At 39.1% G+C, this 14167-nt stretch overlaps 1 protein-coding gene and 1 long non-coding RNA gene across 2 annotated transcripts; one reads left to right on the top strand and one right to left on the bottom strand.

Moving 5' to 3' along the window:
* The first annotated feature begins 312 nt into the window (after nt 1-312).
* LOC129410090 (hepatic lectin-like) lies at nt 313-13960 on the top strand. Its single transcript, XM_055157376.1, has 6 exons — nt 313-431; nt 2863-2967; nt 6624-6743; nt 8264-8418; nt 10339-10463; nt 12177-13960. The coding sequence occupies exons 1-6, from the start codon at nt 374-376 to the stop codon at nt 12376-12378; spliced, it is 765 nt and encodes a 254-aa protein (XP_055013351.1). The 5' UTR covers nt 313-373; the 3' UTR covers nt 12379-13960.
* On the bottom strand, nt 8959-9513 carry LOC129410091 (uncharacterized). Its single transcript, XR_008632723.1, has 3 exons — nt 9381-9513; nt 9228-9302; nt 8959-9075 (listed from the first exon to the last, which is right to left on the bottom strand). It is a non-coding gene; the product is annotated as an uncharacterized LOC129410091 (long non-coding RNA).
* Nucleotides 13961-14167: the final 207 nt, after the last annotated feature.

Here is a 14167-nt window from a genome sequence, read left to right as displayed (position 1 = left end):
GGACAAATTAATGGTTTTATAGATATCTGCTGGAAGACACTGGACTCAAAACTGGGACTGTCTCGGGGAAATAGGGACGTCTGTCTGGTCACCCTGAACAAGAAGCTGAAACCCATGAAAAGATAAACAGAAACATCTCACCTGTGAATCTTAAAAACTTGTCCACCATCTGTAAATGTCTCAAATTAGTTCTTTCTGTGTTGTACTAAATTTTCCACAGTATCATATCTGCTTTTCTTTAAAACATAAATAGTTTGAGGAAGTCCAGCTTGCACTTTTAGGAAATAAGAAGGAAGCTGAATCATTTTTAAGCATAGACAGAGACTGAACTTTCCCCGCTGTCCGCTCAGTTCTGGGTCTGTGCCGAGTCGAGATGCACGAAAACCACATCTCATATGTTAACGTTCCAGAAAGAGGCGCTCCACACACAGGTAAGACCCTAAAATACTTTTCTTTACGTGTGGAGTATCTAAATGGAAAGTAGATGTTATAAATTTGAAAGAGCTACAGCATTAGCAGGAAAAATAAAGACAAGAACAGTATTATATTTCCAGTAACAGGATACATAATAATAGGAATAAGAAAAGTCTTTTTTTTTACAAACAAGGTTGACAAAGTGCTGTACAGAGAGCAAAAATCAGTACGAAAGAGAGAGCATACAAACAAAGACAAAGAAACAGATCAGTTAACAGTCAAATAAATAAACAGGATCAAACAATTCAATCAATTATAATAAATAAATCACCCTAAAACCAGTTAAAGGAAGGACATCTGGTAAAAATGAGTTTTAAGAAGTGATGGTGCGAGGCTCATCTCCTCAGGCAGCTTCGTCTGGAACCTGGACTCCGGAACAGACACAGGGACATGAGGAGGATCTAAGGCTTCAGGAGGGTCGTACGGGGTTAAAAGTTCTGAAATAACTTGGTGCAAGACCTAAATGAGCTTCAAAAGTGATCATTAAAATCTTAAAATCATTTCTATAACACACAGGAGCCAGTGAAGGGAAATAAAATAGGGGAAATATGTTCATGTTTGTGGGGAAGCTGGCCCGACGTGGTCAAAGTAGGAGGCAGACTACGACAAAAAAGTGTCTTTGACCAGACAAAATTGATTTTAAAACAAACTTCTGGAGTTAACGCAAAAGAAAGTACAAATAAACTGAAAATAAGTTAATTCAAATCAAAAGCACCAAACGATCTGCACAGAAGTTTCTCCCTAAATGCCAACACCTGCTTTGCTTTACACCCCGTCCAGCAGAAGTACCTTGGTGATTTTCCTGGTAACTTTCAAAGCAAAGTGAGGATTTCTTTTCCTGGGCCTAATTCGATTTTGCCTAATTCAATTCGATTCGATTTCAAAATCAAAATGTTTAACATAAATGACTGTGAATTTAAAATGGGACAAAGGCCCACTTTGTCACAATGTTAAACCCAGTGAGGAGACGAGCTGCTGCGTTCTGAACCAGTTGGAGGCGGGAAATGGATTTGGAGTCGAGGTCGGAGAGGAGGGAGCTGCAACAGGAACATTAACATAATACATTTCTAAACTTAGACTTAAACTTAGGCTACGTTCAGACTGCAGGGCTTAACGCTCAATTCCGATTTTTTTGTGAAATCCGATGTTTTTGCGACTTCGTTCACATTTCCAATTAAATGTGACTTGTATGTGACTCCAGTGTGAACTTTAAACGCCCCAAAAGTGTCCCACATGTGACACTGGAGACACGATGACGTCAACCGCAGCGAGCGTCTCTGTGTTTACAGAAGTTGTCCAAATATGGACGCAGCATTGAGCACCTGGAGATTTTAAAGTTCCTCTCGTACCAGAGCCAGAACATGAACAATTTGTTTTAAAGAGGAGATTGAGAAGGAGAAGGACGAGGTTTTTGGTCGTGGTGTTTTGTGGTTCAGTCCGTTGAAAGGAACGTGTGGATGTGGAGACGTAGCCAAGAGTGATGAGTGGTGATGTGCTTCGCTTCAGTGACACAGAGTTCATTAACAATTTTCTCCTACTTCAGCGCAGAATAGTGACGTTTGTGTCTTGTTGATAACGTGTAGGTGGATGAATGCACTTTGACCGTTCAGACTGAAGTCACATGTCAAAAGATCAGATATGTATCGGTTTCAGGAGCACATATCCAAGTGTCCTGGGTCACATTTGAAAAAAAATCGGATCTGTGTCGTTCAGACTGTCATTAAAAGATCAGATACAGGTCACATAGGGGCCAAAAAATCAGATTTGGGTCACTTCAGGCTGCAGTCTGAACGCAGCCTTAGACAAACTTTATTGATCAACAAGGAAAATGATTTTTAAAAGACTGAAATCAAACTGTATACAATTCTTTGTTTCATTCGAACAGATATTAGAATGATGTTTTACTCTGGCATGTTAAAGCTGCACTGTGTAACTTTTTGTCACCTGCTTGTTTCTACGGATATGTCATTGCTCTGCCTGGAATGTTCCACAGTGTGACATTAAACAGCTCTACTTTACATTTATTCAATTACAGGTGGTTTTATAGCTCAAAAACACCTAGAAAACAAACATTCTGACTGTGAGCGGAGTCGGTTTTCCACAGATCTGACCTGTAACTTGGTCTGGTTTGGTCTCAGTGATGATAGAAAGGTTTAATATACCACACTGTGAAACATTCCAGACAAAGGAATAACAGTTCTGTGGAGAAAAGTATTTAACGGAGCCTCCACCAGAAAAGTTACACGACGCACAAACACAAACAGGAGCTGCATGAAATGATACAAGCGACACCAGGAAAGTAAACTCGTGTCTCTCTGGTGGTGGTTAGTGTGTATAAAAGTTCAGTCCTGTGTGTGTGTGTGTGTGTGTGTGTGTGTGTGTGTACAGGAGCGCGTTCGGGGAGGAGGGTGAAGGTGACGGTGCTCAGAGTGGCTGTGGTGATGGCTGCAGTTCTGATCGTCGCTTACGTCTTTGATGGAATCGCCCTTTTCCGTGAGTCACACAAAAGGGACAAAATGTGATTAAATGTGATTAACACCAATATAAAACGATTCAATATGACTAGGGGTGTCAAATTATCGCGTTAATTGCGATTAATTAATTACAGTCATATTTAGCGCGTTATGTTTTTTAATCGCGTTAATCTCTAACTTTCCTGTTACTGTACGCGAGTTGCCTTATTATAAAATCTGTTTTTATGTGTTGTTGGGACAATAACACATCGCTCCTGCGAACAATTGTGATTTTCTTTCTCGTTCTCGCCGCATCTGCGATAAACCTGCACACGTCTGAAAACATCACGACACAAACACAGAACAGACTCACCTTCACCTTCAACACTGTCACAGAAAGAACATCTATATTCCACTGAGTCGTGTCCTTCAGTCCCACAGAAGCTGAACCGCATCAGCGACACAAGAGCATTTTTTTTTTTCTCGCTTAGTTTATGCAAATTAGCCATGCGGTTTTTAAGTTTCGTTTCTGTGAGACTTGCGCAAATCAGCATTAAACACATTATAATGTCAAACGAGCTGATGTGGCTCTAGAGTGTTCATGGTTCATATGTTATAGTAATAATGTCATAATGAATTTAAATGAAAATACCTCAAATTGAAGGCTTTTCTCAGCAATTTTTAGGTGAGATTAAAAAGAGATTAAATAGATTAATTAATTACAGATCATAATTAATTAATCTCTCAATTTTTTTAATTGCCTGACAGCACTAAATATTACATCAAATATCGTTGCATCCCTAGTCACCGTGGTAGAGATACATGTAGTTAAAAGTATTAACTGATTTATTGATTTATTTACTGATTAATTTATTTATTTATTTATAAGGGAAGCCTCTTGAGATGTAACATTTGCGAGGGGGTCCTAATTACATTAAAAAACAAAAGACAAACACAACACACAGACAACATCCACACTACAGGATTCTACGATATACATCTGTGATTTGATCATCACCACGCCTATATTTGTAAATTATTGAAGAAAAAAAGCAACTCTGTGTACAACAGGAAGTACACAGAACAAAAATGTATTTTTATTGAAAACAGGAGCATGATGTTTGTAAGTATCTGAAGACTCACGCCTCAAACTGGTGGATCGATGTAACTGATCGGATTGAGGAGGACAAGTTGTTCCGTTCATTTGGGGCTTTGAAGTTAAATGTTCTGCGGCCAATTTCTTTTTTTTTTTTTTATAGTAGATGATGACAGTGACTTTATTTTAGAACCAAATTCTACTTCCTGATGTTTCAGCTCTTCATTCACTAAATTCTTATAAACTACTTCACCGATGTAAAACTGTGACACATATTTACCACTAAATGAAGCATTGATTATTTAAAAAAAACCTGGAAACTGTGCAGTGACATCACGCCAGGGGGGTGTTCGCAAACACTGTCAAAAAAGTTTCAAAATAGCCTGAAAACTCAAGACTGTAATTTTATGTGCGAGAGGCTTGTTCAGCAGCACAAGTCTGATCATCTGTTATTGTTTTTGGTCAGATTGTGTTAAAATAAAGTTCAGATTAAAGTCTAACAAAACTTCAGACAGATTAGTGCCTGCAGTTAGCGTCACACTCCCAGAGAAAGTCACTGTAAAGCACAAGTGGCAAGCCATTTTATGTGGTTCACAAGGGGTTAAAATGTATAATTTATTATTATGTTCTGACTCTGTGCCGCTACTACATCTCCCACAATGCACCACAGTTGTTTCCCGTGAAGTGACTGTATCCCGCCACTAGAGAGGCCGAGAAAACTCATCAAATTTCGCCAAAAGTGTCCAAGAAAAGAAAAACTGATACAGAAGGACGGCTATTTCATGAATGTTACTGAAGGAGTCATGTGAATATTTTAACTTAACTCTAACTTAACTTAAACCTTTTAAATCCAATCCACTTTAATTCTACAGCACATTTCATAAACAAAACAATTTCCCAAGTGCTGCACAATACAAATAAAACATATCCAATAGAAATATAAAGTAAAGCTCTAATTAAAGGTTGTATAGAGGATTTTCCAAGGAACGAGAAATCCAGCGACTGTTTGTCCTTTTTCAAATGTTGCGCATGCGTGAAACCACCCCCCTCCCCTACAGCTCCTACGTAGAAACACCTCCTCCCGCCTCCTCCTTACGCCAGAAACAGGTTTGTTTACAGCCGGTGCTGCACATGACTTGTAAACAACTAACTACAGTGTTGGTTAGGCAAGACGGAGAAGTGAGGAGCGGGGGAGCGGGTGCGCGGAGATTCCGTGCCCGGAGAAGTGAGGAGCAGGGGGAAGAGCGGATCGGGCAGCGGGGAGAGGAGCAGGAAAGGGGTGCAGAGAAGGTTGCGCGGAGATTCAGTGCGAATGAACTAGCTTCAACACGCAACAGCAAGTGGACTCTTCTTTGCCTTGAAAATTACGTTTTCAGACATAGGATATCGCTTTCGTGTCCTGAAAAACGTTTGACTAGCTCTTGGAAATAAAGTACGTTTTCATAATAAGCAGAAGTGACCTGTCCAGGAGTAATTTGTGGACCAGTGCGTCAGTCTTTAGACCCTGCGTCTGCTTCAGTCGCGCCATCGCTGGAATGAATCTTCAAGAATCACCTTAGTTTGGCTTCGCTGCTTTTCCCCTTGTCTTCTTCTTTCAGCGACCTCAAAAACGGACTTTCTTTTGCGGCGAACTGCTCCTGGATTCTTGTCGCCATTGCAACAAACTTTGTGCGAACTGCGAGGAAGATATAGGTCAAAAAAAGCCGCTAAGAACTGTTGCGTTGGTGGAGTAAACAGCGTCTGTGCGTCTTGCGTCTGTGGACTGCGTGACAGTCGTACGTAAACCACGTACCGGCGGCGCAGGCAAGTCAGTTACGCTAGAAACGTAGGGAGATTGATTGACAGCCTGTCAGCTCACAGATAACGAGGCAGTGTCGTTATCTATTGGCAAATGTTTAGCCCCACCACGTCCAGAGTTGATGAATTTTTATTGTCTTTTTTTTGGTCATCATAATTACAAGTCTACTGCATCTCTATAATGCTATCATTGACAACTTGAAACAAAAAAAATCCTCCATACAACCTTTAACTCTACTAATCCTCATTAAGACAATAAAACTAGTCAAATCAAATAAGAGCAAGAAGACCAGTGAATAATAACAAGGTAAAAAAAAACATAAAAATAAACAAAATGAATAAATATGAAATGAAAAATCAACTTCTACACTTTTGTAACGTACCGATATTACAGTTACAGTTTTAGTCTTAACTTTACAACCGGCCCTTTGACGACAAACATGATCCAGATGTGGCCCTTGGTGAAAATGAGTTTGACAATCCTGCTGCAAAGTATCAACATGTAACTACAGTAGAGGAGGATCGGCCGTCTCATGTTGTTATCTGCTTTGTCTGAATGTTCCGCAGGATGGCATTAAATTTACTTTTCAGTCATTTATTCAATTACAGTGTTTAATTGAAAGAAAATTGAAAATAAATAAAACAATCTTGTAACTACTGGCCTTTTGACGGCACAGTACAAATGCACACACAAGAGGGTAAAGTACAGGAGGTGGACTTTTGATTATGTCATTTTGTGGGGAAAGCGAAGTGTTGTGTCCAATTTAAGTGATTTTGAGCTAAATGTTTCTCTCTTTTGACAGTTAACGCCAAAAAATGCACAGACAGAGTTGAGACGAGCACAAACGCGACCACAGCGAAGCCTGCAGTGACGACATCCCCTCCTCCACCTCCTGCAGCCAGCTCAGATCCTCCTCCTACAAGTATTAGCTTTTTTCAAAATTTACCTTTGCAAAAAAGCTCACACATTATCCTGAAAAGGGTTATGGTTTTCCTAAACAAGATTTAATCTCAGTAAAATGCAGATTCTCATTCAAAACTGATCATTAAAGTCTCAAAAGCATGTTTTACCATCAAAACTCTTACACTTTGATCAGGTGTTTTCCTCTACTCTTTCATTCATTTGATATTGCAACTCAAAGCTTTTAGTCCTGCTCTCAGTAACAACAGAATCACTGGTTTAGTGCATCTGGGGCAAGCGCCGGGGTTTCAAAATGGCCGCCCATTTAAGTCAATGGGCCGAGCTCGATGGTGCATGATTCCAGATTTACCTTTAGCCCCGGCGAGGTTCTTCCGCTGGCTCTGAGCCGACTGAGCATGTGCAGTAGTGCTCTTTTCTCCCGCGGGCACACGCACGGGGCGTGGTCTTGTGTATCACATGACCACTTTGACCAATCAGAGCGAGAGGAGCTAGAACAGAGCTGGAGCGAACAATTACACAGTGTTGTTGTTGTTGTTTTTTTAAGACAACTGAAGGATTTTGAGCTGAGAAAAAGTTTGATTTAAAAATAGTTAAACATTTTTGAAAGTTGTAGGTGCCCTGTCAGAGGAACATGAGCAGTTTGTGATTACATTGAGCTCTATGAGAAAAATCCCTCTCAGCCCAGGGGATTTTTACCAGTCACTATGTCAACTGGAGGCAGCTACCAAGCAGCAACACCCTCAGTTATTTTAATAGATCCATGATCTGGGCTCAGACTTTACTCACTTTGAATTTTGGATGGAAAAAGCTTTTCTTTTTTTTTTTCTAAAACCAGTTCATACTGTATTATGTAAAATATAAAAGTATATTACCCGCTGCAAAGTAGATTTTGCAGTATACAACAAATACATCAACACTCCTGCGCAGTAATATGTAATGTGTTCTTGAAAATCAAACACAACTGTGTGTATCTGAAAGTCTGTATGTAGTGCAGACATGCAGTGTACTCATTGTCTGTACTCTCTGCTCTGACCCTTTCCACTGTTTGACTCAAGTGTGAAATCCTTTCCTGATGAATTTTTGGTGCTCACAAATTTTCATTTATTGTTATGTTTGAGTTTCTATATTGAAAGTAACAGAGTTTGGGTCAATGTCCTTTACAACGTGAGAACAGGAACCTAGTGTTGAAAAAACAAGGTGAATTCATGATCATGTGTGATTGTGAGTAAAACCCTAAACCCTGTGTCCTGTGTTCTGAAAAAGAGCCTGAGAACTGTGAGAAATGATGACAGATGTTCAGATACAGGCGTGAACCAAAAGACCAAACTGAACCAAGTTACAAAAAATGTCCTAAAACAACAGTCAAGACATTAGAGATTACGTCATTCTGAGATCCAAGTTTTGGGCAAAGGTGCTCAAACCCAGTTAAAGTCACAATAAAGCATGAAAATTCTTCTTTAATAATAACACAAATGACAGCTTCATAACTCTGATCATAAGAAATTCCCCTTACAATTTCAGCGTGTGCGGTCAAACTCAGCTGTGGCACCAACTGGGAGCTTCACGGAGGAAAGTGTTATTATTTTGCCACCACTAGAAGCACGTGGAGTCACAGCCGGACACTGTGTCAGCGGAGCGGCGGAGATTTGGTGAAGATCGACAGCAGAGAGGAGCAGGTACTGTCCACTGTGTAACGCGTTTATAAAGCTGGAGATGGGACGTCCTAAAATGATTGTTAACGTGGAAATCCTGTCGAAGCAGAACAAAATAGAGATGCATTCGACTTTAACAAACTTTATTGACCCACGAGGGAAATAGTTTGGACACAGTAGCTCACACATCACAATATATTATAATAACCAAGATAAATGTTAATAATAAATTCTAAATAAGTAGCAAGACAAAGCAATTTAAGCGTGCATTGTGTAACTTTTCTGCACTGAAAAAAAAAAAGTGGCTGGATTTGCGTAAAAAAGTTATGGACAGCGGTTGCACGCAATAAAATTATGTTTAGGCTTTGAAACTTTTTTCGATCCCCTCTACACATATTTTTCTCGGAACATGAACGTCACTTTTTCATGTTGATGAAATTTGAACAAATCATGCTGAATATGCATATTTATCTTATGGTACCTTATCATGAAATGTATAAGTATGTATAATTAAATTTAATTGATCTAATTCTGTAAAAGAATACAAAAACAGTCTTTAGTTTTCCACAGTTCTGTTTTGTCTTAAACAGAATCAAACACAAAGAGCACAGGGACAGAGACACACAGTTTGGAGCTGGACAGTGTGAAGATTTATTCCAGTGAAGAAGCTCTGGTCTCTGCCTGTGGACACACGAATAACACATGATGATCACATTCTGATGATCTACTCTGTTCTACATGTTTAAATACACTTATAGCAATTATTACTACAATAATGGACCAGAACAGAAGAACAAGAACATTAGAAGTGTATCTGCAGAAACAAAACTCACCATGTGCTGCTTTTCTTCCTCTAAACACAGTAACAGGGAGGGCATCTGGTATAAAGTCTCCTAGTGCCACATCACCTTGTACAAGTACGATAACAGTTTCAATAGGAAGTTCATTTTGAAAAAATTTAAAATAATTTTAGTTGGTTTACTTACTTTGTTCATCTGTGGTCTGTGTTTTGTTGGTTCTCAAACATCTTCCTTTTTTCTGAAACATCAACTATAACATTCATGAACTTCCCCACAGCTCCAGCAGAGCTCTGGACGTCACTCTGTGTTTGTAGACGACTCTGGAACAAACACATTCAAATCTGAGTACAACTGTCACACTCTTGTAGATGGACAGTCAAAAACAATTTGTCTCATGGAAACAGTCCTTACATTAATTCTAATTTCAAATAAAACAACACAAACATGTTTTAACAATGACGACATTCTAGGCCGGAGAAGCACATAATAAAATCTTTGAAAAGTCTCACCTCCAGATCAGCTTCATGATCCTCCTGCTCCACACTGTGTGTCTCTGCTCCTGGATCTGTCCTGTGTCCTGTTACATTTGAATTTTCCCTCCAAAGTTTTGGGAGGAGAATTCCAGAGGGAGGAGCCTCACCAGAGATTATAATAAAGTCATGTTTCCTCAACCTGATTAAAACATGCAGGTCTCACATCGGCCACAATCAAGCGATGTTTGTAAGATTTAAACATGCTTGACAGAGAAACGTAAAAATGTGATGTTATTGTTGTCAAATTTGTTTTTGCAATTTGAGCAACCCCTCTCGGACCGTTTTTTCAGTGTGGTGGAGCTTCAGTATGACCTTAAAACATCGATTGCAGGTGGTTTATAGCTCAGAAAAACATCTATTCTGACTGTGAGCGGGGTCGCCTCTCACAGACCTGACCTGTAACCTGGTCTGGTTTGGTCTGAAGATAGAAATGTTTAATGCCATACTGTAAAACATTCCAGACAAAGCAAAAACATCTCCATGAAGACAAGCATTTTGCAGACTCTCCACCAGAAAAGTTACACACTGCACTTTTACGTTATGTTTTAATAATTTTTTAACCATTGTCACTGCAGAAATATTGAAACTAATTTTGTTTATTTGTGTTTTAGTGGTTTCTGTATTCAAAAGTGAAAGATTTAACAAGGATCAATGGAAATCGGTTCTGGATCGGACTGACAGACTCTCAGACAGAAGGAGTTTGGAAGTGGGTGGACGGTTCTTCACTCGACCCGAGGTGAGATTTGGCCAACAAAACTACAAAACAACTACAAAAATAAAACTAATGTACACTGCAAACTAAAATCTAGAGTTAAGAGTACTTGAAGTAAGACAGTTTTATCGTAATTTGAGGAAATTTCACTTGACAAGTAAAATTATCTTTACTTTTTGAAGTAAAATTTGAAAATATGTCTTGCTACACTTAAGATAAAAAAATACAAAAACTCTTTGCATTTCGTAACTTTTCTAGTGGAGGGTTCGTCAAATGCTTTTCTCCATGATGTTATTACTTGTCTGGAAAGTTTTACACTTGCCACGTTTACATGAGAGCTTTTCCGAATAAAAATGAATTCTGCTTTAAAAAGATTTAAACACTTAATTCATAATAAAAATGATTATTCGGAATTAAACTTAATTCTGAAGTAAGTGGGTGGTTTATTGTGATTTTAAAGCCAAAGTAATTTATTCCTCGATCACTTAAATGTTTATTCTTCTTAAAAATAATTCCGGTCGTTCAGTGCACGATCGTTGGGTCACCCTTCTGACGCGATCTTACTCCACCAGTCCTGGTTTAAAACATCATGTAAACGTGGTCAGTATGGTTTTAAACCTTTCTATCTCCATGGAGACCAAACCAGACCAAGTCACAGATCAGATCTGTGGAGAGGCGACTCCGCTCACAGTCAGAATCTCTGTTTTTCTCTGTATTTTTGAGCTGTAAAACCACTTGTAATTGAATAAATGTAAAGTAAAGCTGTTTAATGTCATACCGTGGAACATTCCAATTCCTTATCCATAGAAACGAGCAGGTTATGGACCTTCCACCAAAAAGTTAGAAAATGCACCTTTAAAATAAGACACAGAATCTAATGTTGCTTGAGTCACACTGGAAAAAAACAATATCTAGTTAAATTAAAATGACTTATTTTAAATGTAAAAAGTTGTTGTTTTTCTTATTTTAAGTGCAGCAAGATGCATTTTCATCTTTTAAGTACAAAAAAAGTCTTGATTCCACTGGTAGATAATTTTACCATATTTTCCGGGCTATTGGGCGCGTTCATAAGACTCCAACCCCATCAAAAAACGACCGCGCGCCGCAATCCAGAGCGCCCTATACACGAATCCACTCGGGTGTCCCAGCACGACTTCAGTAAACTACAAAGCCACAAACACACACGGAGCAGACAGCGACCGCACAACGAAAAACACCCACAGACACACTCATCACTCCACGCCGACGAGGAACGGAACGGAGGAACGAACCGAAAAAGCGAGTGCAATGTGCCGCTTCTAGACACGACTGAACAACTGAGTCACTGCGAACACGCCGACAATCCAGCGGTCCCAGACAGCACCTCCCTACACGCCACAACTGAACAAAGCCCAGAGTCACCGTGAACGACAAACAAACAAAACCACTCACCCATCACACTGTTGTGTTTCATTTAAAGTCTGGTGTGGTTTATTTGTGAAAAAAGTTTGAAAATAGACCATTTAATGCATCTTATAATCCAGAGCGCCTAATAGCCCGGAAAATACAATACTTTTCAAGTGAAATTTACTCAAATCATAATAAAACTTTCTTAATTCAACTAGATTTTGTTTTTTGCAGTGAACTCGTTCTGATGTTCTTAATTCACGTCATTATAATTTACTAAGATATGACTTTTTTCAGTGCAATCCTTGTAGAAAAAAAGTGACAGAAATATTTTTTGTGTGTCTTATTCAGTTTAACGTTCTGGTATACGAGCACTTACAGCTCAGAACCAGACAACGGGAGAGGTATATACTACCAGCCTGAAGGAGAAGACTGTGTGTGGATGGGAGAGACGTGGCTCGATGATCAGAGATGTTGGATGGATCAAAACTGTAACGTACCAAATCTGTCCATTTGTGAGATGGAGCCAACTCAAACTGAAGACTGCCTGTAGATCCTGTAGATCAGGGGTGTCAAACTCATTTTGTTCTGGGGCCGTGTCCATCCTACTTTGATCCCAAAGGGGCCGGATCAGAAAACTCATGTCATATAAACCCCAAAAATAACAATTAAGTTCAAATATTTGTGCAGAGAAACACAAATCTATTCCAGAAATCTTTTTTTAATTGATTAACTCTTTCTTTTACAAAATATTATAATATTATGAACAACCTGAAACTTTAAGAAAAATGCAATTTCAACAGAATGTTTTAACATGAACTTGTTTGCAAATAGGAATAAGTCAATTTTTGTTGGAAAATTCTGCACTCAGCTCCATTTTTCTCATTTGTGACATTTTGTTGATGAGGGTGTCACGGTCAACAGTCAAAACGATCGTCCTTTAAGAGCGTTTGGAAAGAGACAAGTCTTCATTTGTGCTGCTCTGGTGGGAGGGGCCACGTACAGAGGTTCTGGTTAAACACCACAGAAAATTACCAATATTTTAATAGAAAATATAATTTAAAATATTTTTAGTAGAAAATCAGCCGAGGGCCAGATTAAAGGTCTTAGAGGGCCGGATCTGGCCCCCGGGCCGTATGTTTGACACCCCTGCTGTAGATGATCCAACCACATCTACTCATTTGTATCATGAGTCTCTCAAATGCTGAAGACATCTCAAAATATTCTTATATCATTGAAAACAAAATATATAACTTCTTTTTCCTAAGATAATGTTGATTCTGTAAAAATCTCAGTCTTTTATGTAGATTTTTATTCCTTTTTTATGTATAATGTGTGTTTTTCACTTGAACGGAGCATGCGTCTTTCTGATTGGTTAATCCAGCTGTCACTCACCCCCTCTGGAATCACAGAGACGGGACACAACTCCAGATCCACTCGTCTTTAACATGACCTGAAATGTTGCTGTTAGAGGTGCAGTCTGTAACTTTTCTGGTGAAGAGGCCATCAAACATCTGTCTGTCTTCACGGAAACCAAACCACACAAAGTTACAGGACAGATCTGTGGAGAGGCGACCCCGCTCACAGTCAGAATGTTTGTTTTTCTAGGTGTTTTTGAGCAATAAAACCACCTGTAATTGAATAAATGTAAGGTAGAGCTTTTTAAAGTCATATCACAGAACATTCTGGGCAGAACAAAGACATACCCTTGGCAACAAGCTGAACAAGCAGATTGTCAGAATAATTCTATTATCCCATATTTGCTAAATACTTGTGTGATATTCTATGCCTATGAGTTAACCATTTATGTAACTACAATTCTTTGATTTATAATGTACCAATCACTTGTATGAAAATGAATAACCTCTGTGTGTTTGACAACTGTGTGCAGTGTCCTATCGCTCTAGTGAACCTCGAGATGATTCCTCACATGAAGCCAACTCCCACTGTCACACATGCAAGAGTTATGATGGTGTCTGTCCAAACCTAAGGCACCTCCTGATTGTTAATCATGTTTTATGTGTTTGGACTATGCATAGCTTCATCAGTTTCTTATTATGTCTTTGCTGTTTCCCCTTCCCCTTGAGAATTATCGTTCTGTAACTAGGGCCTCCTAATGAAATAAAAAGAGGAGAGCGGCCTTGAGTCATCAGAACGTGTGGAGACTGTTGGCCTGATGCCCACTCTCTGCCCGTTCTCATGAGTAAAACTGAATTAATCTCTTGTCTTTCTTCTTGTTTTTAAATGTCTAGATAAACCTAACACAGATAACAGACCCCCAACCTAAAAGTTACAGAAGGCAGACCCGAACCAGTTTTACATCTGGGCTAAATCCTGATTTA

Source organism: Boleophthalmus pectinirostris, unplaced genomic scaffold (assembly GCF_026225935.1).
Source record: "Boleophthalmus pectinirostris isolate CB_2022bp ecotype Guang Dong unplaced genomic scaffold, ASM2622593v1 HiC_scaffold_21, whole genome shotgun sequence".
In the NCBI taxonomy this organism is placed as follows: Eukaryota; Metazoa; Chordata; class Actinopteri; order Gobiiformes; family Gobiidae; genus Boleophthalmus; species Boleophthalmus pectinirostris.
This window is presented reverse-complemented; position numbering and strand designations above follow the sequence as displayed.